This window comes from Rhodofomes roseus, assembly GCF_022264815.1.
Source record: "Rhodofomes roseus strain CIRM-BRFM 1785 chromosome Unknown C8Q71scaffold_13, whole genome shotgun sequence".
In the NCBI taxonomy this organism is placed as follows: domain Eukaryota; kingdom Fungi; phylum Basidiomycota; class Agaricomycetes; order Polyporales; family Fomitopsidaceae; genus Rhodofomes; species Rhodofomes roseus.
In genome coordinates this window covers 636,807-661,539 of record NW_025952969.1, presented here as the reverse complement: position 1 = coordinate 661,539, position 24,733 = coordinate 636,807, and the positions used below count along the sequence as shown (strand labels likewise).

The 24,733-nt window shown below is 56.0% G+C and overlaps 11 protein-coding genes and 2 non-coding genes across 13 annotated transcripts; 7 read left to right on the top strand and 6 right to left on the bottom strand.

Annotated features, from left to right (window-relative positions):
• Nucleotides 1-913: 913 nt before the first annotated feature.
• Nucleotides 914-4,619, top strand: C8Q71DRAFT_870860 (uncharacterized protein; the record flags this gene model as incomplete). Its single annotated transcript, XM_047928330.1, has 11 exons — nucleotides 914-1,155; nucleotides 1,219-1,500; nucleotides 1,557-1,668; nucleotides 1,728-1,992; nucleotides 2,050-2,263; nucleotides 2,338-2,692; nucleotides 2,764-3,179; nucleotides 3,260-3,656; nucleotides 3,709-3,950; nucleotides 4,048-4,215; nucleotides 4,269-4,619. Coding segments are annotated over exons 1-11 (3,036 nt in total), but the record flags the coding sequence as incomplete, so codon positions are not given.
• Nucleotides 4,620-5,821: 1,202 nt separating this feature from the next.
• Nucleotides 5,822-6,893, bottom strand: C8Q71DRAFT_724657 (uncharacterized protein; the record flags this gene model as incomplete). Its single annotated transcript, XM_047921644.1, has 3 exons — nucleotides 5,822-6,030; nucleotides 6,417-6,500; nucleotides 6,608-6,893. 3 exons carry the CDS (start codon nucleotides 6,891-6,893, stop codon nucleotides 5,822-5,824), a joined length of 579 nt encoding a protein of 192 aa, XP_047777769.1.
• On the top strand, nucleotides 6,318-6,399 carry C8Q71DRAFT_t94. Its single transcript has one exon. It is a non-coding gene; the product is annotated as a tRNA-Val (tRNA).
• C8Q71DRAFT_765266 (Aldehyde/histidinol dehydrogenase) lies at nucleotides 6,621-9,203 on the top strand. Its single transcript, XM_047924122.1, has 10 exons — nucleotides 6,621-7,146; nucleotides 7,204-7,520; nucleotides 7,576-7,966; nucleotides 8,034-8,311; nucleotides 8,389-8,463; nucleotides 8,517-8,572; nucleotides 8,625-8,684; nucleotides 8,739-8,777; nucleotides 8,836-8,908; nucleotides 8,967-9,203. Exons 1-10 carry the CDS (start codon nucleotides 7,099-7,101, stop codon nucleotides 9,061-9,063), a joined length of 1,434 nt encoding a protein of 477 aa, XP_047777768.1. The 5' UTR covers nucleotides 6,621-7,098; the 3' UTR covers nucleotides 9,064-9,203.
• Nucleotides 9,204-10,536: 1,333 nt separating this feature from the next.
• On the top strand, nucleotides 10,537-12,136 carry C8Q71DRAFT_765252 (uncharacterized protein). Its single transcript, XM_047924121.1, has 3 exons — nucleotides 10,537-10,574; nucleotides 10,673-11,576; nucleotides 11,630-12,136. Exons 2-3 carry the CDS (start codon nucleotides 10,703-10,705, stop codon nucleotides 12,067-12,069), a joined length of 1,314 nt encoding a protein of 437 aa, XP_047777767.1. The 5' UTR covers nucleotides 10,537-10,574; nucleotides 10,673-10,702; the 3' UTR covers nucleotides 12,070-12,136.
• Nucleotides 12,137-12,393: 257 nt separating this feature from the next.
• C8Q71DRAFT_t90 lies at nucleotides 12,394-12,473 on the bottom strand. Its single transcript has one exon. It is a non-coding gene; the product is annotated as a tRNA-Val (tRNA).
• Nucleotides 12,474-12,553: 80 nt separating this feature from the next.
• C8Q71DRAFT_765245 (P-loop containing nucleoside triphosphate hydrolase protein) lies at nucleotides 12,554-13,933 on the top strand. The gene is made up of 5 exons (XM_047924120.1): nucleotides 12,554-12,799; nucleotides 12,861-13,015; nucleotides 13,092-13,173; nucleotides 13,228-13,252; nucleotides 13,307-13,933. Exons 1-5 carry the CDS (start codon nucleotides 12,740-12,742, stop codon nucleotides 13,801-13,803), a joined length of 819 nt encoding a protein of 272 aa, XP_047777766.1. The 5' UTR covers nucleotides 12,554-12,739; the 3' UTR covers nucleotides 13,804-13,933.
• A 1-nt stretch (nucleotide 13,934) lies between these two features.
• C8Q71DRAFT_837178 (uncharacterized protein) lies at nucleotides 13,935-15,349 on the bottom strand. Its single transcript, XM_047926462.1, has 3 exons — nucleotides 14,778-15,349; nucleotides 14,463-14,718; nucleotides 13,935-14,410 (listed from the first exon to the last, which is right to left on the bottom strand). The coding sequence occupies exons 1-3, from the start codon at nucleotides 15,131-15,133 to the stop codon at nucleotides 13,997-13,999; spliced, it is 1,026 nt and encodes a 341-aa protein (XP_047777765.1). The 5' UTR covers nucleotides 15,134-15,349; the 3' UTR covers nucleotides 13,935-13,996.
• A 37-nt stretch (nucleotides 15,350-15,386) lies between these two features.
• C8Q71DRAFT_765242 (uncharacterized protein) lies at nucleotides 15,387-16,747 on the top strand. Its single transcript, XM_047924119.1, has 8 exons — nucleotides 15,387-15,595; nucleotides 15,651-15,769; nucleotides 15,828-15,906; nucleotides 15,957-16,031; nucleotides 16,088-16,151; nucleotides 16,212-16,279; nucleotides 16,338-16,420; nucleotides 16,488-16,747. The coding sequence occupies exons 1-8, from the start codon at nucleotides 15,418-15,420 to the stop codon at nucleotides 16,581-16,583; spliced, it is 762 nt and encodes a 253-aa protein (XP_047777764.1). The 5' UTR covers nucleotides 15,387-15,417; the 3' UTR covers nucleotides 16,584-16,747.
• Nucleotides 16,748-16,881: 134 nt separating this feature from the next.
• On the bottom strand, nucleotides 16,882-19,139 carry C8Q71DRAFT_765236 (uncharacterized protein). The gene is made up of 2 exons (XM_047924118.1): nucleotides 18,631-19,139; nucleotides 16,882-18,504 (listed from the first exon to the last, which is right to left on the bottom strand). The coding sequence occupies exons 1-2, from the start codon at nucleotides 18,809-18,811 to the stop codon at nucleotides 17,357-17,359; spliced, it is 1,329 nt and encodes a 442-aa protein (XP_047777763.1). The 5' UTR covers nucleotides 18,812-19,139; the 3' UTR covers nucleotides 16,882-17,356.
• On the bottom strand, nucleotides 19,068-19,495 carry C8Q71DRAFT_765231 (uncharacterized protein). The gene has a single exon (XM_047924117.1). It carries the CDS (start codon nucleotides 19,437-19,439, stop codon nucleotides 19,212-19,214), a length of 228 nt encoding a protein of 75 aa, XP_047777762.1. The 5' UTR covers nucleotides 19,440-19,495; the 3' UTR covers nucleotides 19,068-19,211.
• Nucleotides 19,496-20,226: 731 nt separating this feature from the next.
• On the top strand, nucleotides 20,227-21,720 carry C8Q71DRAFT_765228 (macro domain-like protein). Its single transcript, XM_047924116.1, has 2 exons — nucleotides 20,227-20,892; nucleotides 20,956-21,720. The coding sequence occupies exons 1-2, from the start codon at nucleotides 20,690-20,692 to the stop codon at nucleotides 21,476-21,478; spliced, it is 726 nt and encodes a 241-aa protein (XP_047777761.1). The 5' UTR covers nucleotides 20,227-20,689; the 3' UTR covers nucleotides 21,479-21,720.
• On the bottom strand, nucleotides 21,721-24,279 carry C8Q71DRAFT_765220 (cora-domain-containing protein). The gene is made up of 13 exons (XM_047924115.1): nucleotides 23,799-24,279; nucleotides 23,726-23,746; nucleotides 23,603-23,667; nucleotides 23,470-23,547; nucleotides 23,297-23,407; nucleotides 23,191-23,234; nucleotides 22,938-23,115; nucleotides 22,587-22,620; nucleotides 22,382-22,524; nucleotides 22,241-22,321; nucleotides 22,129-22,191; nucleotides 21,973-22,070; nucleotides 21,721-21,914 (listed from the first exon to the last, which is right to left on the bottom strand). The coding sequence occupies exons 1-13, from the start codon at nucleotides 24,169-24,171 to the stop codon at nucleotides 21,809-21,811; spliced, it is 1,395 nt and encodes a 464-aa protein (XP_047777760.1). The 5' UTR covers nucleotides 24,172-24,279; the 3' UTR covers nucleotides 21,721-21,808.
• Nucleotides 24,280-24,733: the final 454 nt, after the last annotated feature.

Below are 24,733 nucleotides of genomic sequence, written 5' to 3'. Positions count from 1 at the left end.
TTGGCGGCCATTAACTTCGCTTGCAGTGCTAAACACGACGCTTGAGCACGCGACGAACACATGCCGGCGGACAAGACAGAGCTTCACAACGGAGGTGAGTCCAATTACGTTGAGTTCGAACCATGAACTCACCATGGTTCTCAGGGTACTTTGTTGCCGTAAAAGATGATCCGACTGTCTGGAAGTGCGTGCCTTGCAGTCAGAACTCGTCTTCAGGAAAGGATAGTACTTTCCTACGCAATAAACCCGGGCGACACACCAAAACGGTCAAGCACCAAAATGCCGTTGAGGCATATCTTGCAAAACCCCGGCACGGAAGTAATTCCAATGACTCGCCAGGACCAGCGGCCACGATGTCGCTACCAGAGACATTCAGCGCGCACGAGGTTCACGGAGGATCAGACAGCAATGATGGCTCACCTCGGTACAATCCGTTGGATCACGTACACGACAACAGTGATCATGGATTTGTGGACGACGCTGGCCATGAAATTCACTTGTCTGCGGGTGCAACACCGGAGGAAGACACCCGTGCACGCATCCGCAGGGAGGTCGGGAACCTTCTGGGCAATGCCTTTGTTGAACACGGCGATTGGGGTGCGAGAGTGGCTGGGATCACTGAGTCCGAGTCAGTCATGGATGAAGAGGAAGCGAGGCCGACAATCGCAGATGCTGTAGCCGAGTTACACCTTGCAGGTTCGTACGTTTTGTTCCAGCCATGAGGAAAGCTCACCTTCACTCCGTCATCACCAGGCCTTGCCGATAACCCAGAGGATGACGAGAACACGTTCGAGATGCCGCTGCCAGGCTACGAACATGTGCACAATGACCCGCAATGGCACCCATATACGTCAAAGACAGTGAGTCTCCGAGTAGTATTCACACGATCTGAAGCTGACAACACATGTCATGGCAAATCAGATGTTTATACTCGATTTACTCGATAACTTACCACGGCTGAGGCTTTCTGACGACCACATGAAGGTTTTCATATGGGCGTTGAAGGAATGTGGCGCGTTGAATGTCCCGACATTTGCACACCTGCGTGCACAGCAGGCTCGCTTGACAAAGGAAATGAACATTCAGACTACGCACCACGTATCAGCCCAAAACAACCACTTCTACGCGAATTGCCCATCTGAGACAACTCGTCTTGTAAGTCGAATCTTCAAACAGCAAATAATGCGGGTCTGTGGATCGGAACTGATAACCCTGTAGGATTTTGCTAACCCATTGGTGCGGCCGCACATGTCATTTCTCCCACGAGTTGGCATACCGATCTCGGAGTTCTACGATGGCGAGAAATGTCTGGAGTTGGATGAGAAGGCATTAGATCGCGGTCAACTGATGTGGATGGACAAGGAGAACGCACCACGTCGTCATTTCTACATCAGAGAGCTTGCACGCCTGCGCGATGGACGCTTTGTCATACCCGTTCGGTTCGTTCAGGACAGAGATGTTGACTGTCTTGATGGTTATCTTGTAGTGCACTATGCTGCAGTAAGCCCTCTGATGCTACATTTCCGGATCTGGAATCACTGAAACGACCATCACAGACTGGTATTTTCGTTGTTCGCGATCATGTGCTAATCCGGGTCGAAGCGAAGGAGCTGCAGGACAACGTTATTGATATAGAAAGGGAGACTGAGATCAGAATTAACGGTGAGAGTGTGCATGAACATCGACGCACTTTGATGCTAACAGACCGTCTTTGAATCCACACCCAGACTCTGCACCATCATGGGTGGCAAAGAACCAGCACCCAGTCCGGGCAATTGCAGCGCAGCGCCCGGCTTATACCGTACGGCTGATGAGCTGGAGCGATGATGTGTCAGGCAACAAGTCTAAGCAATACAACGCGCATACGAACGTCTACATGGCAAACATCAACTTACCGCATGACAAGCTCAAGCAAGAGTATTTTGTTCGATTCTGTTCGACCTCACAACACGCTTCGTCCTCTGAGCAGCTAGAAATACTTGCAAAGGACACGTGAGCACTCAGTGCATGTAGACGGCACACGTACTGAGTGGGAAGTTGATTCCACAGAGGTCCCGACCAATGGCACACGGCATATGATTGCGCGCTCCATGAAGAAGTCTTGTTCCGGCTCATTCCTCACGTCTTCCCGGCCGATAACCCTCAGCAGTCAGAGCATACTTCACACATTGGTGGGAACGGGAACAAACCTTGTCGCGCCTGCAGAATCGGAGGTACCGCCGAAGAGCGAGAACAAGAGGAGCAATATGAGACGTTCTTCCAGGTAAGTCCGAATTCCTATATTGACGGCAGCATTATTGACTCAGTTGCTTATTTTGTCTTGCCTCGGTGCTGAAGCCGGGACGCCTACGCTCAGCAGAATACACTGTCAACGAGATCAAGTCGCAACTCTGGATAGCAGGCCTCGGTGTTCAAGACACGATCGATCTCATGCAATCGCACACCGGCGTCAAAGACAAGACCGCACAATACTGGATTGACATCTTGATCAAGAAGGCGCGTGCAATGCAGCAAGAACGTATCACGTCCAAGACGACGATGGATCCCCGACTGAAAGACCGGCGCGTCAGCCGTGATCCGCAGGCGAAGCAGGATATGAAGGCGACAATCATGAATGAGATCCAACACGAGCTGCACGAATGGCTGGTCCAGCAACCCTCACACCATTATGACAGCCTTCCACTGGATTCGCGTACGTTCCCTCCCATTCCTTGGTACTGATGAGTATTACTCACCGCCATATCTTGTTTCATGCTTTTGAAGCGGATCGACATGCTCTGCGACCCGGCGACCACTATAATATCCTCCTCGGTCTCCCTGGTGTCGAGATTCATCTAGATACCCCATGTGAGATCTTGCATACCTTTCTGCTTGGTCAAGACAAGTATCTCTGGCACACGACGAGCTCGCCCTGGGACAAACGAAATGACGAACTCTTTGCTACCCGGCTACGCGGATCTTCGGTGGACGGCTTATCGTTACCGCCCATTCGAGCCGATTATCTACTCAAATACAAGAATTCTCTTGTCGGGAAACATTTCAAAGCGTTACAGCAGGTTGGCGCTTTCCATCTGTATGGTGGCCTATGCCCCGACATCATACGCGACCTCTGGAAGGCTACCGGTGAACTTGGTGCGGCGTTGTGGTTCAGTAAGATCCGTGATATGGACCAATACACTGTGAGCACCTGATATGATTTCACACGGTGTTCTAAGTCTCAGGCTGACCCACAATTGCCTTCTATGTCGCGTTCAATAAGGCTGACCTGGAGATTCTCATTGCAAATGTGCTCGACATCTGGGCAATCATTGACCCAAACCGGATCTTGACGAAGAACAAACTACACGTTCTGACTCATCTCATTGCGAACATCAGACGCTTCGGCCCCGCTATCCTCTACTCTACGGAGATCTTCGAGTGCTGGAACGCTATCTTCCGCTTCTGTAGCATTCTTTCCAACCATCAAGCCCCAAGCCGTGACATTGCAGTCACTCTCGCTGACATGGAACGTTTCAAGCATCAGGTTAGCGGTGGCTGGTGGCGCAACTCCACAGGAGAGTACATACGTGCTGGTGACAGTGTCCGGGCATTCTTTAAAGAGAACGTCACCCTTCAGCATCGTCTCGGATGGGTCGAACACGTATCTCTCCCAGAAGGTGAGCCAGATATGGATATGATCTAGATTTCGTTACTTAATCGATTCCGCAGGTTCAGTTAGGCTTGAGGCGCAAGCGAAGCGGTGTCCTTCGAGTTGGGCAGATGCAACACAATCATTGGGCGAAGTTCAGCCACCACCATCCAGCATTTCTCATGCCCCGCCGGCCTCAGCTGCTGCCACAAATTCAGGGACACAGTGGCAGCACTGTAAGTACCTCATATCACAATCCACAGACGTATGCAAGCCGGAATCGTGGGTTTTCTTCAAAGCCAGTCAGGATAGGGCGGCCGCGGTGGGACGTGACGCTCAGGCTATGACCGTAAGTTGAGCCGACCTTATCAGTACGGCTGCCACAGCCTGAGACGCTGAAAACTCGCGTTGCGTTACAGCATTCCAGCGTCATGGCTGGTCGTATTTCCAAGATTTTATCTCCCATTGACGGCGGAGAAGCAGTCGCCATCATTAAGCCTTTCGACATCGCTGATAAATGTGATGAATATCTCAATATGCCAGTTCTCACTCCGCATGACGGGCCGGTTTGCTTAGTCGCACCGAAGGTGAGTTCCTCAACACTCCAGAACTGCATAAGGCCGTTCATATATTATGTTAGGATGTCTTGTTCATATTCAATGCGCAACACGACTGCCGCGTGTGCGGCTGTTCCGCAACAGCACCAGAGGCGATTATCCAGGAACGACTTGTCACTGCCCGTACTCGCTCCGCTGTGAAGCACACGGATAAGCCACGCTACTTACTCAACATGCACGCGTTGCACAATGGCGACCTTATTCGTGAGACGTTGCCGCGAAACCTCACCGAACCGAAGTACTACATCGCTCGCGCGTACCGTCAGGCTAAGCACAGCCAAATTGCCCGTGGCCTACACCTAACCGGCACACTTCGGCGTAAACAAGCGGCAGCAAAAGCTGCTGAAACCCGGGCACGTAACAAGGAGGCTCGTGCTCGCGCTGACGCTGCGACCGCGCATTGTGCACCCGAAAAGGAAGGGCCAAGAGTTACAGGTTCGTAGTTGTCCCAATTCGTGTACCTCGTTGTCCCTGCATCATCGTGACTGACAGGACATACAGCTGATAGTAACGGCGAGCCCGTTGATCGCCTGGTCAATGATAACGACTCGGATGTAGATATGGAGGAAGCATCGTAGTATCAAAATGATCAATGAAGTACAAATTGCTGCTTGTTCCTACTCACTGTCTGCTACCGCTGCCCAGATCCTGTGGTGCTATGAAGACCCGAAACAGATATCCATTATACCTCTACATTTTCAGGTCTGCCCATGCTGCCGTGGGCATACGTCAGATGTTCTCTCCCGTGACATGGTCAGGCAATGCGTCGGAGCATGACGACGTGAGCAGGGCCTGCGGAAGACCTCATTCTTGGAGCGCGATGAGATGAGTGCGCTGACCCGACACCGATGCGATGGAAATGTGAGCTACCTCTGAACAATCGGCTCGGCGTCGCCCGAAATTCCCGGGGCATTGCCACATCCGAGAAAAATGGCGGTGTAGTCCGAGGATGAAGGTCTCGCGCCACGCGCCTCAGCCACATCGCGTCTCCGGATATTCCACGGCGCTGTCTAGCTCAATTCTTGCGCAATTGGTTCATAAGGCCCCTTTATCCGTTCCAGGCATCAACACCAGCATAGTGAAGATGTCACCGAGGCGATACACACACAAGAACGCGCGCGAGGCCAATTACGGAGTCGGAGGCCGTAAGCGCTCGTGCCAGCTGGCGGCGCGGCACACAGCGTTCGATGCTTCCAACAGAGTACATTTCATGGACACGGTTTGGCAATGTGCTCTCAAATTTTGGGGACTCTTGTCGTGGGTACAGTACTCAGTACAGTAGGCAGCCCGTGCTTCTATAACATTTTATTAGTAGGATATGGAATATATTTTGTTCGGTGACAACACCCGCAGCCAAAGTGGTATTAGTACTAGTAGTGGACAGAAGAGAAGGCACGCATCGAGCTAAATTGAGGCCACACTTTTCATTGTGTACATACCCTACTACGGATGCCCTACTGGTAAGTACCACCTCTTCCAACTTCCCTAGGTCCGGTAGCTTCTGTGATGATCTACAAAGGCACATGCAGTACAGTCTCGTAGGCCAAGCCCAATCTTGATATCACCCCGCTCACCTCTACCACCACCGCAGCAGACCACAGCTCGTAACATCCGAATGTTCCACCAGGATCGCCTCAAACTCCCAATACACGTCTCGTTCGAACGCCGTGTGCCGCGCCACCAGCTGGCACGAGCGCTTACGGCCTCCGACTCTGGAATTGGCCTCGCGCGCGTTCTTGTGTGTGTATCGCCTCGGTGACATCTTCACTATGCTGATGTTGATGCCTGGAACAAATAAAGGGGCCTTATGAACCAATTGCGCAAGAATTGAGCTAGACAGCGCCGTGGAATATCCGGAGACGCGATGTGGCTGAGCGTGTGGCGCGAGACCTTCATCCTCGGACTAGCGGGTAACGGTACATGAGGCTCATTGACAAGTGTCTAGAACAGTGAAATTCAAACGTTGCCTCCGTTGCCGATAAGTAGAAGACGACAAGTGCTGTTACGGCAGCCTGAGTGACATTTAGAAAAGCAACACTGTGATGATTTGTTGTGCCATTAACACTTCTATCGGTTCAGTGGTGTAGTTGGTTATCACATCTGTCTCACATTGGTGTTCACAGGAGGTCCCCGGTTCGAGCCCGGACTGAACCATATTTTTGTGAATTAACGTGAACTGAACGTCTTGAAATGGTCGAAGTTGAGCGCTGAGCCGCCGACGCCGACCGCGGTGACTTGCAGACAGAACCCCATTGCTGGATTGCAACGGAGAATACGTTAGAAGCGCACTGTACAGCGTACTTACTGTGTACAGCTCCTGAGAATTGGCTCGCTTCCAATTAAGTTCGGGGCCGGAACGTACATAGATCTTGTTTCAAGATATCCGTGTTCTTGCTGTGTCGGACCTTCTGTAGATGTGTGATTACTCCGCGCAAGTTGCTGTCAACTGTGACGCTTCCCCCCTCCCTTTTGCTCGTCGATATTTCACCTGTATTCTGACTATGCTGCTGGCCAGTTGTGACTGCTTGTTCGACGCTGAAGGACCCAATCGCCAAGACCATCGCTGAGTTTAGGGGCTTGGAGGCAGAGACGTGGAAGAGCAGCCGCAGCAAGTCGACCCCAAAAGACCTGCCAACGACCATTGCCATAACTACTGTTCACCTGGATCCTCGCTGCCGTTTGACGATCGACACCGTTACATCGCCGTAAGTCTCTGAGAATTCCCACCACACCACCAATCCTAATTCTGCCGGTGTATTTTTTCCAATGGCTTGCTTCCGCGCCACAAGACAACATTGGTCAGCGGATATATGAGAGGCGGCCTTACCATCCACGAGAACATCTGTGGTCAGCATGTCGTTTACAGAGCTGCGATACCACACCCTCGACGAGATCAGTGAGGTAAGCGTTGCTCAACACGCCGGCGAAGTTGCGGACTCGAAGTTGACTGTAGCGCAGGTCTACGAAAGGTTGCAGAAGACCTTCCGCGCTGGGAAGACTCGACCATTTGACTACCGTCGAAGGCAGCTCCACCAGCTCGGGAGGCTTGTGCAGGAGAACCTATCCGCCCTCGAGGCGGCGGTGGGCGAGGACCTCGGCAAGCCGAAGCTGGAGACGGTCGGCGAGCTGAACGGCGTGATCGCCGGAGTTAGGTACGCCATTGACAACGTCGAGCAGTGGGCGCGCCCGGAGAAGGTGGAGGTCGTGGAGGACTTCAAGAAGGGCTGGGATGCGACGGTGTATAAGGTTCCGCACGGAGTGGTCTTGGTGATCGGGTGAGTGTTGGGTGTCTCCGTCTAGCGCTGCATTGCCAATCTCCGTGCCTGTTAGACCATGGAATTATCCGTACATCCTCAATCTCGGACCCCTCTTAGGCGCCATAGCCGCCGGATGCACCTGTGTAGTCAAACCCTCAGAGCTGGCGCCCGCCTCCTCGAAGCTCATGGAGGAGCTTTGCGCGCGGTACCTTGACCCCGACTCGTATTCAATCCTGAACGGCGCCGTGCCCGAGACCACGCATCTCCTCGAACTCCGGTGGGACCATATCCTCTTCACGGGCAGTGGTAGAACGGGACGCATCGTTGCGGCCTCGGCGGCAAAACACGCCACGCCTGTGACGCTCGAGCTCGGCGGCAAGTCGCCCGTCGTGATTGCGGACGACGCGGACCTGGACCTGGCGGCCAAGCGCGTGCTGCACGGCAAGGGGCAGAACAGCGGGCAGGTACGTCTCCATTGCTGTTTCCAACGCAATGAAGCGGAAAGAATCCGGACTTAACCCTACCCTCTAGCTCTGCGTGTCCCCCGACCACGTCTATGTCCCTCGCTCAAAGCAAGACGCGTTCATCGCCGCGCTGCTCAAGCACTACGACGCCTTCTGGCCAGACGGACCCTTTCACGAGTCCGCGCGCTGGGGTAAGATCGTGAACCCGTCGCACCACGCCCGCCTGCGCGCGCTGCTCAGTCGCACGAAGGGCGAGATTGTCAGGGGTGGCAGATATGACGGCGAAGCGCGAATCGCGCCGACGATCGTGAAGAACGTGGTGCCGGACGATGCGTTGATGGAAGAGTGAGTGACCGTAGTGATTTGCATGGAATACGGCGGCGGTGCCGCATTTGGTCACGAAACTGATGCGCGGCGCGCAGGGAGCTGTTCGGGCCGATCTTGCCTCTGGTGCCTGTGGACGACATGGAACAGACGATTAGGTTGCTGAATGCACAGTGCGTATTCGCAATTGATGTGCGAGGTGGCAGCTAACGGTGCAGCAAATCAGGACGGTCCCGCTGGTCCTCTATCTATTCACGAATAGCGAAAACGTGAAGCAGCAGTGTACGTGCCTTTTCTTTCTTGTTGTATTGACTGAGTATTGACGCGCCGGCAGTTCTAGAACGCACAAACAGCGGCACACTCGTTATTAACGACACGACGAGTCAGTTAGCGGGTCAGTATTGTCGTCAAACCTTCGCAAATCGTCAAGAGAACTGACGTTTTGCAGTATACGAGATGCCGTTTGGTGGCCAGCGAGACTCAGGCTGTACGTCTCTATTGCAACGAGACTACTACGATACTGACCTCGCCCGGGACCTCACCAGACGGCAGATGGAACGGCAAGTACACGTTCGATACATTCACGCATCTACGGAGTTACATCCACGTCCCGCTTGCGTACGTGGCCCCTTGACATTCTAGCTCTGAGTGCCGATGCTCATTGAACGTTTATCAGCGCGGAGCCGTTCATGGACGGCCGGTACATGCCCTACACGGACGGGAAGTACGAGGCCATGGCAGCTATTGTCAAAGCACCATTGCCGAAACTGTGACACCACTATCATTCTGGACGTTCGTTCGGTGCCCTTGGACATTTGTGATGTAGCATACAGCTGGATGCACAAGAGTTTGTGGTGTATTTCTATCTGGCTGAATGAGCACGGTGACACTGATCTGCAAAGTCAAATAATTACAAGTGCACAATGCACGTCTCGACGCTCTCCTGGCCCACAACGGGCGGGAATAGGGGCCTCCGATTGGCTAGCCAGAGGATAAGCGGGCATCCGATCTCGCGCCTAAGCCTCTAAGCCAGCTCACCATTGGCAGCTTTCAGCTGCTGACAGTCGCTACCAGTGTTTCGAGAAGGTGGGTAGTCTTGGTCGGGTTCACCGGTTGCAACCTGAGCAAGATGTGGGGTGAAGATGTGCTTGAAAAGTCGGAGCGCATGCTCTCCCCCTTCCCGCGACAGTCGCCGACTCTTGATAGCTTGAATATCGGGAGGTTACTCGAACATGTGCGTGTGCCACTCTCAAGCACTCAACGCAACTTTGCTGACTTGCCGCAGAATGACGAGGCAAGCGCTCCTGCATGCAACATTCGTCATACATGTGACACTGACATTCCACTGGTACAGTGGCTTCAAATTCTCCAAGATAGAGATTAGTGCGTTCTTGAGTACTTGATATCGCCTCCATAATGCTCACGAAACGTTTGCAAGGGTCACGTTGGGCGTACTCGTGTCAAAGTGCACCTTCGAGCTGATCAACAAGCCGATCGTGTGGGACACCGCCTCGGTTTGGTACCCCACGGTCGGCAGAGAGAGTAAACAAGCCCGAGCTGCCGCTGAAGCGCTGATGATTGGTCTGTACAAACCGTCGGTGAACTAATCAAAAGCATCCTATGTGCGCTCAGCCAGTAGCTCTGTAGCTCCTCCTGGTGACATCAAGTTGTACGATCAACGGACTCGCCCAGCTCTACACGCGGGGTCAAAGCGGCGTAGGAGGTAAAGTAGCCTTCGGGTCTGTTGTATTTATCAATATGGAGCGGTGTAGCCAAGTGGTTCGAGTCGAAGCTGGCGTGCGGTGGCACACGGATGGGTACGAGACCAGCGTGCGCAGATCACCGACTATTGCCATGGTCCGCAATAAGTCCACCACACTTTTAGCAGACTAGCAATGATCAGCGGATGGTCCTAAATATTGCAACATTCGTGGAATACATATGCCATAAGTCCAGCGCTGGCTATGTATTGTCCGCGATTGATTGCGTGTTGGTCGGATTATCAGACGCCCATCGGTCGAGCCCGTACGTACGCAGCTCACAGAGCCCGACAAGGCTACGTTACAACTTGGTTAGAACGTCCATGCTACTCCTTAGCTAGTTCTGTTCACGTTCTCACGTTCCAACAGCTCATGAGGTACGTGTAGTGAATCCGTCACTCACCATCAGCATCATTTCATGCTTTGACTCTTGGGTAGTGTTACAGTCGCCCAACCGCTTCAAGCTTGCGTCGCTAATCGCTCTCTCTGAACGCCAGTTGAGCTTGAGACTGCAGACGTGCCGTGGTGTCGAGACTGTAATCGAGGGTATTAACTTGAAGTGAGCCCCGCTTTTTATCACATCTCCACTTCACTCACGAGCAGTTCGTAGATTGCATTAGTGCCCTATATTACTACTCACCTACGTAGTCGGATGGACGCACGGCCTTTACGATTGACACTCCCACCCGAACTGTGGGACCACGTCGTCGACAATCTATCGTCCGATCGTCCATCCCTCGGAGCATGCGGCCTGACACAGCGCGCATGGGTGGCATCTACTCGAAGGCATCTATTCCACGCTATAATGCTGAAAGGCACTGCCCGCTGTGAACAGTTCCGGGAGCTCATACTTGCTTCCTCGTCAACTGGCACTGGCATAGCGCGGTACGTGTGCGAGGTCTCGCTCAAGGACGTCTGCTTGCATGTCCACGTCTCTCGCCTCGAATACCCCAACACGTCCGACGTGCCACTCCTGGAGAAGACGCTCTCGTTGTTGCCTAACGTTGACTGTCTGTGTCTTTGGGACGTCGACGTCCAATGGTGGGAGGTGCTGACAGCAAGGACCGGGGATGCACTGGACGGCGGGTACCCCGACCTACCGCTCCAGTCACTATTCACCTTGCCACGGCTGCAGACACTGTACGTCTCGTCGTGTGTTGCATTCGACTCGCTCTCCGATCTCGTGCTGCTTCTCGCGGCATTTCCACAGGCATCTTCACTCCAGCTACACGACTTGTCCGTTAAACATCCGGGACCTGCGCGCTGGCCCCCGCTTCTGCCATGGAACAGGAACGTTGACCACGAATCACTGATTTGTATCAGGAATCTGTGTGTTACTACGTTCAGAGAGATGGCACGCTTGCGAAGCGCACTCAGGCAGCCGCCTTTCCGATGTGCCTTGCAGAAGTTGTCGTGGACTTTCTGGCATGAGGAAGACGTTGATACCCTCATGGACATGCTCCGCGACGCGGAGAGCACCTTGGAGGAGCTCGAAATACGCTGCATTGCACCAAAGAGCTCTGACGGTACGCACCTCTTATAAACTGCTATTTCTGTGTATACCTAATTCAGGCAGCAGAATTTCCCGCATTGTCCACGAGGATGGATCTGTCCCTGCAATCACGCCTGAGAGTACTCCGTGTCCATCTGTTCTACGACATGGACATGGAAGCTACATCCAATCCCTATCCAACGTCGTTCCCGGTGTGCCTCTCTCGCACCCCTAGCAGCCTGCGAGCCCTTCACTTGGACATACAATTATCAACTTCACCTGATAACACAACATTGCCAGCATTGGATTGGTCAAACCTTGACAAGACGCTCACACTTTTACACAACAAGAATCCTTCGCTGGTCGTGTATATGCGTTTTGACTACGGTCTGCTGCGGCAGAATGGCCGGCTGCCGGAGGCAGCGCAGCCATTGAGATCCCAAATATCCTCTACTCTGCGTGTGGGACTGCGGGTGCGCTTGGTGGTGGGTGGCTACATGGTACCGGACAAGCTGTACTGGCTTTAATGTGTTCAATCTTGGATCGTCCAATACACTGGTGTATTTTTTGTGGCCGGATTCGCCATGGAAATACCTTGTGCGACTCGCAGAGCAACCGGCACCGTACCAACTCACTACGCACGCCAATGCGTTGGATGAACGTCGACCTTGAGTCTGTGGATAGGGGTTACAGACCGGCAAGCGGTAGATGGTCCCATACTGGTCCCATTGCAACGCTCACGACATGCAGTCATGATATCTCCGATCAGGAATCTCGACGTTTCGCTCGGATGAGTTCCTACTGAAAGTATCCTCTGGAATTTGACACAAGAGACTCGGAGGGCAAAAAGTTGACTCAAGCCGGGATCGAACCGGCGGCCACCTGTGTCCATTGTGTAAGACAGGTGTGATAACCACTACACCATTGAGCCTTCAATACCTTTCCGGCTGGTTAGTTTAGAATGACAAGGCTGAGTTCGATGCCCGTCTGGCTTATCAGCCGTCCCCCATTGCAAGAATTATCGCAGGCTGCCTTTCGCGTTCTCTCGGAGGGATTGTTCACGACTTCTGGCCCGCCGTTATAGCGGCACTCCATCGTTTCAGTCTTCCTGCTAGACTCCTCAGAAAATACCCTGCGGCTCGGTCGTACTCACCATTGAACTTTGTCATCTTGTACCACCAAGGCTAAACAGAGGTCATGAACCCGGACAACGTAAAAGTGGTCCTCATCCTGGTCGGGCTTATTGGGTCGGGGAAGGTACACTGTATGACACTGTCGGTTCATGTGAGCTCTCATGGAATCCCTTGTCTTTGGGTAGTCCACTTTCGCCCAAGCGTTGGAAAAACACGTCCCTCGCTTCAGACGATGCAACCAGGACGACCTCGGCAACAGACAACGCGTAGAGGCACTCGCCCGGGAGAGCCTGGACGAGGGCCTCTCGGTGTGCATTGACCGGTCGAACTTCGACGCTCGGTGAGTCGCTCTGCTGCTGCGAGAAGAGTCGGATGCAGGGTAAGTACAGTGCTACGTTGCTCATGCTAGGTAATAGACAGCGGGCGACGTGGATCAGCATCGCGCGCGAGTTCCCAGGGACGGAGGCGTGGGTCCTCGTCCTTGACACGCCGTACGAGGTGAGCTGCGCTGCATACCCTTGCTTCGGGACTCACATGCTGCGCGACATACAGGTATGCGCGCAACGGCTCCAAGAACGTGAGCTCCTCTCTCTGCTCCTCTCGCCGCCTAGACCTCAGTCTCCCCTTGCAGGCACAGACCACCCGACAATCAAGTCACCCTCCGAAGCGCTCCCCATCCTCTCCCGCTTCTCTTCCCAATACCGCCCGCCCTCGGCGCACGAGGGCTACACCCGCTTCCTCAGCCTCCCACCCAGCGAGCAGCCGCTTGAGTACACGCGCGAGGACGTTCTCGCCATTCTTGACCGCCTGCGCGACGCGCAGCCCCCGCCGGAGCCGCAGTCCCGGATCGACGCGTTCTTCCCGGCTGCGGGCAGAGGTTACGGAGTGCGAGGAGGATGGCGTGGAGGCGGTGGGGGCGGTGGGTATCGAGGATATGGAGGCGACGGGTATCGAGGATATGGAGGCGACGGGTATCGAGGATATGGAGGCGGCGGGTATCGTGGGGCTGGTAGCAGCGGATCTCGAGGGGCGTCGGGTTCGACGCGGGGACATGGGTACATGCCTTATGAGAGACGAGGTTGGTCTGCAGAAGGTAGTTCTCAGCCGCAACAGAGGCCAGGACCATGAGGGGTCCCATTCAGACTCCCGGGGACGAGGATGCGGATGCGTCGAGTCGGACTCGTGGAGACGCGACGAAATGCGGCCTGACGTTGGGATATGTGAGTTCCTACATCTTCTTAGCACTGTCTTGTGACCCTGTCTACCACGCCAATACATGTAAATTGCCCACCTTCCGTCCCGTGAGTACATTCGCTGAACATCAAGACGGCTCTGCTTGCGCTGCGACAAGCCCTGCCCTGAAACTCGCCACCGCCTCCCTTGTGATCTTCCGTATCCTCCCTTCTCCCTCTACACCTGTCTCGTCGAAGCCCTTCCCTAGCCTATCCGCGACCCTCCGCACGGTCTCGTCCTCCCTCGCCCACTCGCCCTCCACTCGTTGGCGCTCCCACCAATCGCCCGCGGCCGCGCGCATCCTCGGGTCGCGCATGACCGCACCGCGGGTGTAACGCAGAGTTACGAGGCGCCTGGACGCCTGCTCGAGCGCGAGCTGCGCGGCGTGTGCGGGCGCGGTGGGGTTGGAGGCGTACGAGGGTGTGGAGGGGAGGAGGAAGTGCGTGAGGAGGGGCGTCACGAGGAAGACGAGCTGCCGGAGGGCCCAAAGCATGTCGTGCCACTGCAAGCAATATGAATGGGGAGCGAGGGAAGGATGGCCGAGGTGTACGTACCATGAATACGTCCAGACCGTTTTCGGGCACGTCGATTGCGGCGGTAGCGATCCAGTAGGCCTCCGCCACTGCGGCGCAAATCAGCGCGCCGACGACGTACGTCCGCCAGCGCTCTCGTCCGGTCTCCCGGATGGTGAGCATCCCAATGATAGCCACTTCGCGCACGTACTCCAAGAACGCGCGTGGCAATGCGAAGAGCGCGTAGTCGTTGAAGGTCTTGCAGTGCTCACATTCCTGCAGAACGGCTTGCCCGAATCTACGTACATTCGTCAGTCAGCATTGAAGCCTGAGCGTGAGTAGGAGTGGAACAAGAACCTGACATAGAGCGTACGCATCTCGAACGCCGAGAGGCGGGTCAAGAGCTCCTCCAAAGACCTCGGAAGTGGTGCATCCACATCCAGCCCAGCCCGTCTCACGAGCGTGCTCCGTATTGTGTCTGGAGATGCATTGAGCGGTATATGGAGTCGGCTGAAGAGGTTGAAGGGCCAGCAGAGAATCAAGGTGTACAAGATGTACAGGGTGTGTAGGGCCACAAGGATGATGAGGTATGGTTCGTATGGCGCTTCTGGTCGCGAGCCGCTGTTTCTCTGGCGTAGGTAGAAGAGAACAGGAAGAGTGACCGCGATGGCGGTAAAGAGGTAGACGTCGACGGACGCGCTCACGAAGACCATGGCGAGTGGCTCGGCATAGATTTTAGCAATCGAGGGTTCCGTCGGGAACTACAGAGTCGCGGTCAGTTGCAGTGAGTCCACAGAGGTGCAAGAGCTTCAGCACGGGCCAGGAAAGTGGACGTCGAGAACGAGGTGAAGGATCAGGGACTCGGGAGGAGGAGGGGGAGGAGGGCGCGTCGCGGCGCGCTGTGATTGGGATCACGTGTCAGACACACGAGGATGTGAACAGTCTGAGTCTTATGTGTACGTAGCTGCCTCTCCATCGTGACCGTATAACCCACAACATGTCCTTCGCCCTACGGACAGCAGCGAAGGGCTGCACGAGAAACGTTGGAGCCGTCCGGGCATACTCATCTCTGACCCAAAGGTCTGCTACGCACGCAGCCCGCACGAACGCGAATGCAAGCAGCACGCAGGCAAGCAAAAAGCACGCGGCAACTCGGTGGGCGTGCGCTCAGAGGCGTACGTACAACCTACATCCGCCTGTAGCGTACTGCTAAAGCTGTGGCGTGTGCAGGATGGGCGACTTCAACGACGGAGCAGTCAACAACCGTAGACCCGGGAGAGGTAGAGGCTCTGCAGTGCCTGGAGGAGGGCACACAAAAGCTCGAGGAGGGTGACGTCCAGGCTGCCAAGGTGCGCCCGTAGTACTACCCTGTCTGAAGTTTTCGCTCAGTTCTCCACATCCGACCAGGCCCTCTACCAGCGCAGCGTCGACATCAAGCGCACCGCCAGCTCGCTCTTTAACCTCGGCGTCACGCACTACCACCTCAGTACGTCCCTCATCCGCCCCTCCAATGTCTATCACAGCTGACTGTCCAAGAGGAATACGATGAGGCCATCGCCGCGTGGAAAGAGTCGATAACCCTCCAACCCTCCAGCGCCGACGCACACACCAGTACGTCCTGGTCCTTCCTTGCCTGACCAGAGCCAGCTGAGGGAGCCTCGCCCTAGACCTCGCGAGCGCATACATCATCTCTCCCGTGAGCCGGCCCGACCTCGCCTTGCACCACCTCCAGTACGTTCTTCCTACTCCCCATCCGTCCCCGTTCACCGCTCACCGTCCCTACCCACCCAGCGTCGCCGCCTCCCTCCAACCTGAAGACCCCGAGATCGCCTTCAACCTCGCCGCAGTCCTCGAAGCCTGTGAGTCGCTCCTGCACCCGACAGCTATCTCACCTCACCGCATACAACCCGCCTACAGGCGGCCAGCTCGAAGAGGCCCTCGTGTACTACAAGCGGAGCAAGGAGTACGGCGTCGACCGCGCAGCGATGCACATCCGCAACGTCCGTCCCAGTCACCTCTCTGCCGTTCTCTGTCCGTGGTGTGCTGACCGCTTGTCACGCAATGCAGGTCAGCGCGAAGATCCTGGGCCAGAAGATGAAGGCGGCGCAGGAGGAGCAACAGCAGGCGCAGCCGCAGGGCGAGCCCTCCAGGAGCGATGCATGATGCCTAGACCTTCCCCGTAGAATATTTCACATCTATAGACATGATATAATATGCTCTCAGCTGTGCGCATAGTCGCAGTAGAACGGTCAGTAGAACGCGTTTGGCTCTAGGTTCTGATACATGCGCCCGTAGCGTGTGCGCTATCGACGTAGCTCCGCGCCCTCGCGCTGACATCTGCAGCAGAAGTTGAGTGATTAGCAGGGAGAAGCAGCGGATCTACCTGGCATGACATGCGCCCTACGACGGCATCTGTCTGAGCGAGCTGCGAATGACGTATGTCATTCACCTGAATACACTTCCACCAATGTGGGCGCGCCCCGCGCCCATACACAGTACTGCGCGTCTGCGGTCGAAGTGGGTAGGTGATTCGTATGTCATTACAACAAGTCGTAAGGCGTGAAGAAGCAACTACATCAGCAACTAGATGCTGTAGATGGGTACATGCATAGATAGCCGTAGGACGGCAGGGGCAAGGGCTGGGGGTGACGGGGGAGGCGTAGGCATCTAGCGGCACGAAAAGGGTGATCAGCGTCGGTACCTACGTACGACGACAGCAAGGGCTGATGGCCACCGAAGGCCACAGCGAGAATTAGGCGAAGAGGTGTTCCTAAACCGTCCTGGCAACGAAAACAAAGCAAGCTGCGAAATTCGAAGGATAACGATAAAAGCAAGCGCGACAACCTACACTGCTGCGCACGATCAGTCCACCGGTCCATCACCAGCACACTCGGCAAGACGCACCACACTGCTACTGGTACATTTTACACCGGCCCTCACTTGCGCGCGGAGGGAGGGAGGTCCGGCACGAGATAGTGTACAGGGCGGGCGTCGCCGAAGCTCGACTTGTGGTTCAAGTCCGGGGCGGTGAACCGGCGGCCGTCCAGGTCCTCGCGCGAGTGCGCGGGCGTGAGGCTCTGCGCGGGCGTGCTCGAGGTGGACTGCCGTTTCTCCGTGGACGCGGCGGAGGCGCTGGAATGGTACGACGGGACGGGCTTGCGCGTCGGGTTCCGGCGCACCGCGCCGACGTTCGTCGACGTGCTCCGACTCATCGGTTCGGCCGCGTACGGGCTGACCGGGCTCGTCGGGCTGCTGGGCGTACCCCGGGTGTGCGTGTGCGACACCGCGGTCGGCGTGGACGGAATACTGCTGCCCGCCCCCGCGTACGCACTCCGATCCATCGAGCGCTGCCGAGAGTGTCTTGACGACGCCGTGGCAGTGGTCGACGTACTGTTGTTCGCGGTGCTGGTGTTCAGCTTCGCGAGGGCGACAGCCCGCGTGCTCGATCCGTTCGATGGCTTGCGTGCACGGCGCGGCGAGGTCTCGGTAGCCTGCGGTGCGTAATCGAGCGGCGGGACGGTCTCGATGTACTCTGATCGGCGGCGTCCAGCACGGGGCTTCTGTCCCTCCTTGACAACCGCCTCATCGAATGGCGATGTATCGTGCCCTGCGCTGCTGGTCGTCGGGGTGACGATCATGCCCAACGAGTCGGCCTGGGGATACGAACGCGAGCCCGACCGCTGATGCGATCGAGGGGGGACGGCGACGGCTTCAAAGGTGCCGTTCCGCGAGGACAGACCAGCGTATTGGCCTGCCGGTCGCCCCGAGTCGAATTCGCCCATAGAGCGGCGGCGCGAGCGACCGGGTATCTGGCGCCGAATACGCAAGTAGAGGAGCAGCCCTGCGATGACCAGGAGCACGAAGACAACTCCACCAATCACACCGCCGATGACGGCACCCGTCTTGACATGTGAGCCGACCAGGACAACGCTGGTGGGGGAGGTGCTCGCGCTGGAAGAGGTCTCGGATGTGGATGACATGACGTTGCTGGTCGTGGGAACCGAGGACGCAGGGTACGAGGACGTAGAAGATCCAGGAAGGGACGAGGAGGCAGAGGAAGCGGGGGGCGTAGACGTCGATGAGCCTGGGGGCGACGAGGGCGTAGAGGAGGAAGATGGGATGGGAATGGGCGGCGACGTCGTGGGACGACCAAACGATGCAGATGGAACAGATGAAGACGTGCCTGACACACCAGACGAAGAGGACGCACCGCTGCCGGTCGAGATCAACGACGTACTCAAGGGCAAGGTTGGCGACCCCGAGTCGGTGTTCGTGTTTGTCGGGTCGGGCCTGGTTATGGACAGCACAGACCCTGGGAGCGCACTGGAGGGCACGAGCGAGAGCGTCTGCCGCGCGATGAGACGCTCACCGTGCTGTAATGCTGCTAGCATGGCGGGCACGGGTCAGCTTGGGAATCAGCGATGAGGATGGCGGTGCATCGGTCAGAGCGGGGGGAGGGTGGCCGCAGTGACTGACCTGCACAGCGCCCAGATGGGCTGCGATATGTATGGCGGCAAACTGCTCGTGGACTCCGATAACCAACGCTCGCAGGCCTTGTGGCGGTCACCAGGGAAATCCTTCGCTGTCGAATCACTGACGCATGAACGCCCTTCGAGGAACCGCCCGTCTCACACGTGTGAGACGCTGCGAGACGCCGGGCCGCACACTCCGACAATGTTACCAACTCCGGACTCTCATGCTGAGATTTGACGGACCCAGAAAACGCGCCCAAAACCAAAGGGGACTGATCTTCGTGGCGGTTTCGGGGTTCCAAAACGCTGTTGTGCCCGCTCAAACGCTCGGGCGCGAAACGACCTGCCCTGAACCTACATGTGGCCATGCAAAACGCGTCGCGTCCCGCGTCTCAGGAGGATCGACGGGGCGGTCCATATAGTCGCGCTTGGATTTGGGTACGGCGGGGTCGAGTGCCTCAAAGGCGGCGACAATATCTTCTTGGAGGGTCGAGATGCACTCTTCGACCTGCTGGCGCATGAGTTTGTCGGATTGGAGGGTGGCCATGTTGTTGTCAACAACCCAGCGAATTAATACAGGTATTGAGATGGTCTCGGCCAACAGGTGACTGCGGCAGGAAAGGTTGGAGCCGGGACGCAGCCTGCGCAGCTAGTCCTGTCAATGCCTGTGGGTCGCTATCCGGACTGGTGGAACCAGGTTGGAACATTGCTTATAAGATACGATATGCTTCGCGGCTCTGATGGCCTGCAGCAAGCAGTGGGTTCGTGATGGAGCAAGTCGGGAGCAAGAGGCAACATCCTTTCTGAGGGTGGGGGGTCCTTTTATATGCGAGGTGTGATCGATCGACAGTATCTGCGGAAGCGTCGTTGTGCGATGTGAAACACAAAAGTGAACGCCAACACACCCTATTTGGAAGGTGACGGCGCATACCAAGCGCAGTCTGCTATCCCAGATCTCGAGGTTATAAGAGCATCTTCGCTTTGTTTAGCAAAAAATACATAGTCTATGGACGTCGAGGGTACCAGTCACTGATCCCACACACCCTTGGTGGTAGTAAGTATTTCAATACGTCTTGGACGGGAATGGAGCAAGCGTGCTATACACGTCGCTTGAGCACAAGACCTCGACCGTGAAAAAAGTGTTTACCTGATTGTTTTCGATGCAGAAGGACACTGATATGCTATAGATGCACAGACAAATGGAGACGTGCGAGAGTAGAAACAAAAGCTTGGGTGTCATAAGGCTCTGAGCGCCACAAACGCGTCGCGCATTGTGCACGTGCCCGCAGCTCTGCCTCCGCTGGATCCGCTCCCAACCCTCTTTGCCATTCAGACCACACTCTCGATGTCTCATTGATATCAGGCATACCGTCTGCTCACCTATTTTCCTTCGCTTTTTGATGGGCTCCGTGTGCAAACTTGTGCGGACATCAGTTTGCCCATGCAAGCGCTAATTTTGGCCCAGCTATGGGAAAATTCTGGCGAGCCTGGGTAGCCTGTAGCGGATTCAACATCCAGAACGGCCGACAGGCTACAAAATCGCGATACGTTTCCTTATCGCGGTCTCCAACCGGGTACACGTACGCTGAGTCAAGGTTATGCTACGCGACGCAGGAAGTCCGGGGCATCACTGTTGGATCTGGGGGTGGCGTTGTCATTCCATGTTTGGTGTTGTGGGTGTAGGTCCTTGACAGTGGCTGTGGCGACCTCATCTTCAAGTTGAAGCACCTACCAGCGGGCCGCCACCTGACCAAACTATCACCTGCATCTTTATCTAAACCTATTGTTCTGACTAGTATGGAAGGCATTCAGTTCGTCCTGTTCGACATCTCGGAGGACCTCGTGAAAGCGTGGCAGCGCGCGTTCGCACAGCATGTCCCCGATGCGGCGCGGGGGCGATTCACGATCACTCTTTCCACAAACGAGGACCTGTCCTTCCCGGCGGAGCAGTTCGACTGCATCGTCTCGCCCGCAAACTCGTACGGCCGTCTCGACGGGAGGTACGCATCCTCAGGCTCCGCTGCAGCCCAACGCACGATCTCCACGATCTGATCGCATCTCAGCTTCGACTACTACCTCGCGAAAGAGCTCGCTCCCCCAGCGCGTTTCGAGGCACCCACGGAGATCGCACAGGCCGTGCTCTACCGGCAATGGCGGGGCTACGCGCCGCCGGGGACGTGCACGCTCGTCCCGCTGAAGGGCACCGTCTGCGCGGACAACAAGTACGGCTGCGGCTACATTGCGCTCTGTCCCACGATGCGCATCCCCGAGACCGTCACCTGGAACCGCGAGGTCGTATACAATTGCATGTGGTCGCTGCTGGTCGCGCTCGACCAGCACAATGCCTCTGTGGGGGCGAGTGGTTCTGCTACAGAGGGTGAGGCGGCTACTAGGATCAAGAAGGTCCTGATGGCTGGGCTGGCGACGGGGGTGGGCAGAGTGTCTGCGGAGCGGTGCGCGCAGCAAATGGCGCTCGCGGTCAAGCACTACGTCGACGCCTGCGAAAACCCGCAGAAGTGGAGTTCCTTGTCGTGGAACGATGCGCTCGACTACGCGCAGGAGGCGAACGATACCCACTCGCTGTGAAGCGCGGAACCCTTCACCCTGCCAACTGCTCGTGTATGCAGAACGGACTTGTCTGTCAGCTGTTGATCAGGAAATATCACGCGTACGTAGTTCCGCTAGCCGGACAGCCTGAAGCAAGTGAACGGTCAAACGGGCGCTCCGCCGGGGCGCAAGAAACAGCTCTGTCGCGCAAGCGCTGACCACATCCGTCGCGTGATGATGAGTGGGACCGAGATGCATTGAAGGGGGAGCAATATAACTTAATGCCTTCTATCTACTATGGGATTGTGGATCAATGCAATGACGGAACGGTATCGCAGCTACGCGTAGAGCAGCACATCGTGGTGATCATCACCAGCCTTCACCCCCTTTCGAACGTAAGTACTCTCGGAGCAAGAACTGCTCGGACACCTTGCGGTTCTTCGAGCCGAGCCCGACCTTGCGGATTTTCGCGAGTCTGAGACAGAACGTGCCGTGAGCGTGTGTCACTCACGACGCGCAGCAGAGATACGTACCGACGTAGGCCGTTCCACGAGAACAGGCAGGCTATGAGAAGTGAGGCGATCGACAAGATGCCGAACGCGTATTCGTTTTCCTCGAGAGTGCTCTTGAGCTATAGTGTGACGAGATCGTTAGTACCTTCACGAGTATAAATGCAGGAAAATCCGTACGTTCATGCCGAACAGACCGGCTACTAGTGTTCCCATTCCAATTCCCATAGTCCATATTGAGATCTAGCGTAGTATTGGTAACAGGCCCATGACGAAGCACACCAGTCCTTACCTTGAGATCCAGTGCGAGTAGTTCATTACGATTAGAGTCTAATACTAATTCAACAATTTCTTGCGTAGATTGCACATTGCTCTGATGAAGGAAATGAGCCCTCCTGCCGTGGCAATGACGACAGCAAGCGCCATGACGAACCTGTATGTTTTCCGCTTCGTTCACAATCTCCTCCACTTGCTTAGAGAACGATTCGAGCAGTACCTCAAGATCTTCATGATCGCTCAGCCTCCGCTGTATGCCGTTCTTTTTGTCCGTGAGGTACATCGCGGCTAAGTCCTCGTCTGGGGGTTTCAGGATGGCAAATCACTCGCAGAACGTAAATGATATGCGCGTATGGACAAACCTTGTTCCAGCACTTCCTCGAGAGCCTCTTGCACCTAATCGCACGTGGGCCCTCGTCAGTTGACCTCGCAAGCTAGCCGGACATCACGGCACGGAAGGCACATGCCGGAGGTCCGACTGCGCTCTAGACATCATGCGCCAGGGTGTACGCTTGCGAGTCCGAGACAGACGTCCAAACCATCGGGCGAAAGCAGGTGGTCCGAGATTCCCGTTCATGACCGACACCCGGAGCCAAACCCGCCAACGGCGCGGAACTCTAAAGCCAAACGCAGCACCACCGGAGCATGGTCCGAGCACGCTGGATCCTGGCCCTGCCGTCCGCACACGGAGAACCATGGGAAAGAAGACTCACCAGTTTCGCGCGGTTTTGGAAGCTGGCGAGGCGCCGAGAGTAATGAAGTAACCGCTTGAAGCGATCATGATCAATGTCGTCCTCTAACTCCGCTAGCAAACCGCCGATGAGGTTGCGAATGAAGACCATTTCAGCCTCCAGGGCGCTCAGCACGGAGAGAAGGATAGAATCGAGTGCTCTGGGAATCCGAAGACGCCACTAGACCTGGTAAGAAGCTGCCATTCATCGGGCCGCAAAGCGCGGCGGTGCCCACCTAAACTCATAAGGCAATCCCGGACTCTTGGTCTTGAGATTGTGCTAGAGAACAAACACACACAATTCTATGAATGAAGGCGCGAACGTGCGACGGTCCTACGCACCTCGAGGTGATAGAGGAACACGGAGTGAAGCCTGGAGTCTGCCGAACCATAGGTATCGAAGAGAACGACGGTGTCTGCCTTGACAAGGGCACGAATGTGCAGGATGTTGACCTTGGGGAAATCGATGAGACACGTGCAAAGGTGATCTATTCAGCGAAACAGTGAAGACGTACAAGGATAACCTCTTTTCGCACCAATATTGTGGGCACAAGGTTAGGTATTCGCGAGTCAATTTTTCTCAGATCACGGGGCTGCCTCCTGACAGCTTAGCGGCATATGCAAGTCTGACACGGAGATGTCGCTTACGTTCAAACGATGCTCCGAACAGAGGTCGGCTCTTCTGAATTGACCCGAAATGGTCTTGACATTGCCTGCCACGTAAGACCCATATAAAACATATCAATTGGCCAGGCCATGAAGGACGCGCACCATCAGCGTCCAGGATAGTGCCTAGTAGGAAGGTGAGCCGGCAAGGAGAAGCTAGGGCAGCGGGCGGACTCACATCTCAGCATGAGGTCGGTCGGCTGTCGTCCTTTCATAGCCTTCTCCAAGATCGCCACCTTCGCAGCCTCCTCCAGACCGTCTGAGGGTTCACTGTCCGGTTCGGTTGGGCGGCGGCTGAGTCTGGGCAGCCATGCCAAACTCCTACGCACAGGCTGACACCACAGCGTTTTGCGAGCATTATGGGACGCTAAGGACGCACAGCGAGTATATTGCTGAGATGCAGCAACTGACATCCATCCGATACCGGTGCGGCAAGAATATAGTCTTCGCGCAGGAGGCGCTTTCGATAGATGCAACGAGCCGTGCCCTGCTACGTTGCGAATGAGGCTTGTTACATGGTTATTCACTGACGTCCACTGCAGCATATGCATGCGCGGAAAGCGTGGGCCGCCCGAGGGAGCGAGAGACAGCAGGAGGTGGTCGAGGTCGGCAAACAAGCTCAGCGGCGGGTCTGTCGACGCGACGAGGATCGCGTCGGTCTGACGTAAGCAATGCCGCGCCGCAAAAGGCAAGCCTTGCCTCCGAGAACCGCACGGCGTCCCCACCTTGCCTTCCCCACACTCCGTGCGGGTCCTCGCAGAGCGAACTCCCGTCCCCTGCGAGACCGCTACTACGGGGGAACAATGCTTCCGGGTTGGGCTCGCTTCCTCGTACCGCTCAGGTCCTCAAGCTTGCGAATCCGATCCCGACCATTCGGCCAGTGCTGTCCACACCAGACATGACGCTAGTACTTGCGCGCACCGCCGGTCAATGGTGAGTTCGAGCAGCTGTCGCGGCTGCAATTTTGCAGCCCTTAATTTAAAGCTCGGAGTAGTACACCTAAGGCGTATTGGGGGCCGCCCCTTGTCAATCACGCGCGTGGTAGGGGCATGTGATGTAGGCTGCACCGCGGTACAGGGGAAAGGCAAGCGCATGTTACGCAAGATCGTGTGC

Bases quoted from the DNA above. Each gene is read 5' to 3' on its own strand.
- C8Q71DRAFT_765266 (XM_047924122.1), top strand. From the start codon at position 7,099: ATGTCGTTTACAGAGCTGCGATACCACACCCTCGACGAGATCAGTGAG. The intron at 8,573-8,624 runs GTACGTGCCTTT...ACGCGCCGGCAG, and splicing joins CGAAAACGTGAAGCAGCAGT to TTCTAGAACGCACAAACAGC. The intron at 8,685-8,738 runs GTCAGTATTGTC...GACGTTTTGCAG, and splicing joins CACGACGAGTCAGTTAGCGG to TATACGAGATGCCGTTTGGT.
- C8Q71DRAFT_765252 (XM_047924121.1), top strand. From the start codon at position 10,703: ATGGACGCACGGCCTTTACGATTGACACTCCCACCCGAACTGTGGGAC. The intron at 11,577-11,629 runs GTACGCACCTCT...TTCAGGCAGCAG, and splicing joins TGCACCAAAGAGCTCTGACG to AATTTCCCGCATTGTCCACG.
- C8Q71DRAFT_765245 (XM_047924120.1), top strand. From the start codon at position 12,740: ATGAACCCGGACAACGTAAAAGTGGTCCTCATCCTGGTCGGGCTTATT. The intron at 12,800-12,860 runs GTACACTGTATG...GTCTTTGGGTAG, and splicing joins GGCTTATTGGGTCGGGGAAG to TCCACTTTCGCCCAAGCGTT. The intron at 13,016-13,091 runs GTGAGTCGCTCT...GCTAGGTAATAG, and splicing joins CGGTCGAACTTCGACGCTCG to ACAGCGGGCGACGTGGATCA.
- C8Q71DRAFT_837178 (XM_047926462.1), bottom strand. From the start codon at position 15,133: ATGGTCTTCGTGAGCGCGTCCGTCGACGTCTACCTCTTTACCGCCATC. The intron at 14,719-14,777 runs GTTCTTGTTCCA...GAATGTACGTAG, and splicing joins ATGCGTACGCTCTATGTCAG to ATTCGGGCAAGCCGTTCTGC. The intron at 14,411-14,462 runs GTACGTACACCT...TATTGCTTGCAG, and splicing joins ACGGTCTGGACGTATTCATG to TGGCACGACATGCTTTGGGC.
- C8Q71DRAFT_765242 (XM_047924119.1), top strand. From the start codon at position 15,418: ATGTCCTTCGCCCTACGGACAGCAGCGAAGGGCTGCACGAGAAACGTT. The intron at 15,596-15,650 runs GTACGTACAACC...TGGCGTGTGCAG, and splicing joins GTGGGCGTGCGCTCAGAGGC to GATGGGCGACTTCAACGACG. The intron at 16,152-16,211 runs GTACGTTCTTCC...CTACCCACCCAG, and splicing joins CTCGCCTTGCACCACCTCCA to CGTCGCCGCCTCCCTCCAAC.
- C8Q71DRAFT_765236 (XM_047924118.1), bottom strand. From the start codon at position 18,811: ATGCTAGCAGCATTACAGCACGGTGAGCGTCTCATCGCGCGGCAGACG. The intron at 18,505-18,630 runs GTGCGTCCTCTT...CGTCGCCCCCAG, and splicing joins GTTGATCTCGACCGGCAGCG to GCTCATCGACGTCTACGCCC.
- C8Q71DRAFT_765231 (XM_047924117.1), bottom strand. From the start codon at position 19,439: ATGGCCACCCTCCAATCCGACAAACTCATGCGCCAGCAGGTCGAAGAG.
- C8Q71DRAFT_765228 (XM_047924116.1), top strand. From the start codon at position 20,690: ATGGAAGGCATTCAGTTCGTCCTGTTCGACATCTCGGAGGACCTCGTG. The intron at 20,893-20,955 runs GTACGCATCCTC...ATCGCATCTCAG, and splicing joins TACGGCCGTCTCGACGGGAG to CTTCGACTACTACCTCGCGA.
- C8Q71DRAFT_765220 (XM_047924115.1), bottom strand. From the start codon at position 24,171: ATGCATATGCTGCAGTGGACGTCAGTGAATAACCATGTAACAAGCCTC. The intron at 23,548-23,602 runs GTAAGCGACATC...GTCAGGAGGCAG, and splicing joins GTTCGGAGCATCGTTTGAAC to CCCCGTGATCTGAGAAAAAT. The intron at 23,116-23,190 runs GTGGGCACCGCC...TCGGATTCCCAG, and splicing joins GGATTGCCTTATGAGTTTAG to AGCACTCGATTCTATCCTTC.